Source organism: Malurus melanocephalus, unplaced genomic scaffold, assembly GCF_030028575.1.
Source record: "Malurus melanocephalus ecotype Western Australia unplaced genomic scaffold, MMel_1.1 scaffold_2730, whole genome shotgun sequence".
Taxonomy (NCBI): Eukaryota; Metazoa; Chordata; class Aves; order Passeriformes; family Maluridae; genus Malurus; species Malurus melanocephalus.
In genome coordinates, this window is record NW_026625962.1 from 3,381 (window position 1) to 5,366 (window position 1,986).

General features: G+C 57.7%; 1 protein-coding gene across 1 annotated transcript in view; it reads right to left on the reverse strand.

Moving 5' to 3' along the window:
- The window catches only part of LOC130587923 (ribonucleoprotein PTB-binding 1-like), a gene marked incomplete at its 3' end in the record, with an annotated part of 7,057 nt that overhangs the window by 1,805 nt on the left and 3,266 nt on the right, over window positions 1–1,986 (reverse strand). Inside the window, exon 2 of the mRNA XM_057388893.1 lies at window positions 1,555–1,986. This exon is cut by the window's right edge and continues 43 nt beyond it. Coding sequence (XP_057244876.1) covers window positions 1,555–1,986 — 432 coding nt within the window. The remainder of the gene's footprint in view (window positions 1–1,554) is intronic.

Sequence of the window (1,986 nt, forward strand, 5' to 3'; positions counted from 1 at the left end):
TGGGGCAGTTTATCCACGCACAAACACCCCCTGAGGTTCCCCAAACCCCTCTGAATTTCCCCGAATCACTCCTCACCTCACAGAACGTTGGCTCACACGTCGCCGCGAACACTCCCCTGAGCTCCTCCAGGTCACAGTAGTTATGGGGCAGTTTATCCACGCACAAACACCGCTCACCCCAAAGCCCCCTGACCTTTTCCAAACCCTCACCTCACAGAACGTTGGCTCACACGTGGCTGCGAACACTCCCCGCAGCTCCTCCAGGTCACAGTAGTTATGGGGCAGTTTATCCACACACAAACACCTCTCACCCCAAACCCTCACCTCACAGAACGTTGGCTCACACGTCGCTGCGAACACTCCCCTGAGCTCCTCCACATCACAGTAGTTGTGGGGCAGTTTAACCACGCACAAACACCCCCTGAGCTCCCCCAAACCCCCAATTCTCTCCTCACCTGACAGAACGTTGGCTCACATGTGGCTGCGAACACTCCCCGCAGCTCCTCCAGATCACAGTAGTTATGGGGCAGTTTATCCACACACAGACACCCTCTGAGGTTCCCCAAACCCCTCTGAATTTCCCCAATCCTCTCCTCACCTGACAGAACGTTGGCTCACACGTCGCTGAGAACACTCCTCTGAGCTCCTCCACATCGCAGTAGTTATGAGGCAGTTTATCCACACACAAACATCCCCGAGCTCCCCCAAACCCCCAATTCTCTCCTCACCTCACAGAATGTTGGCTCACACGTGGCTGAGAACACTCCCCGCAGCTCCTCCAGATCACAGTAGTTATGGGGCAGATTATCCACACACAAACACCTCACCCCAAACCCTCACCTCACAGAATGTTGGCTCACGTGGCTGAGAACACTCCGCGCAGCTCCTCCACGTCGCAGTACTTATGAGGCAGTTTATCCACACAAAAACACCACTTACCTCACAGAACGTTGGCTCACACGTGGCTGCAAACACTCCCCGCAGCTCCTCCAGATCACAGTAGTTATGGGGCAGTTTATCCACACACAAACACCCCCTGAGCTCCCTGAACCCCCCTGAGCTCACTCAAACACCCCCTGAGCTCCCCCAAACACCCCTTGGAGCTCCTCCATCCCTCACTCCTCACCTCACAGAACGTTGGCTCGCACGTCGCTGCAAACACTCCCCGCAGCTCCTCCACATCACAGTAGTTATGGGGCAGTTTATCCACACACAAACACCCCCTGAGCTCCCTGAACCCCTCTGAACTCCCCCAATTCTCTCCTCACCTCACAGAACGTTGGCTCACACGTGGCTGAGAACACTCCCCGCAGCTCCTCCAGGTCACAGTAGTTATGGGGCAGTTTATCCACACACAAACACCCCCTGATCTTTTCCAAACCCTCACCTTTTCCAAACCCTCACCTTTTCCAAACCCTCACCTGACAGAACATTGGCTCACACGTCGCTGAGAACACTCCCCGCAGCTCCTCCAGATCACAGTAGTTGTGGGGCAGTTTATCCACGCACAAACACCCCTCACCCCAACTTCCCTCACCCCAATTCTCTCCTCACCTCACAGAACGTTGGCTCACACGTGGCTGCGAACACTCCCCGCAGCTCCTCCAGGTCACAGTAGTTATGGGGCAGTTTATCCACGCACAAACACCTCGAGTGCAGCAGCTCTGCCCTCAGCTGTGCCCCGTCGCTCCAGTGCACGTAGAGCGCCCTGGTGCCCATCCTCCTGCCCATCAGCTCGGCCTTGGCCCGCGCCGCCGCGTCCTTCTTCATGAACTCCACGAAGCCGTAGCCCTTGGAGTGGCCGCTGCGGCGGCTGTAGACCAGGAAGCAGCGCTCCAGGTTGCCGAAGGGTCTGACCAGCTCCTCGAATTGCTGCTGGCTCAGCAGGCGAGGCAGGTTGGCCACGCACAGCACCGAGTCCGGGGGCTGCAGCTGCACCCGCAGCTCGCGCTGCCGCAGCCGCGAGCCGTGGAAACGGCGGATGGC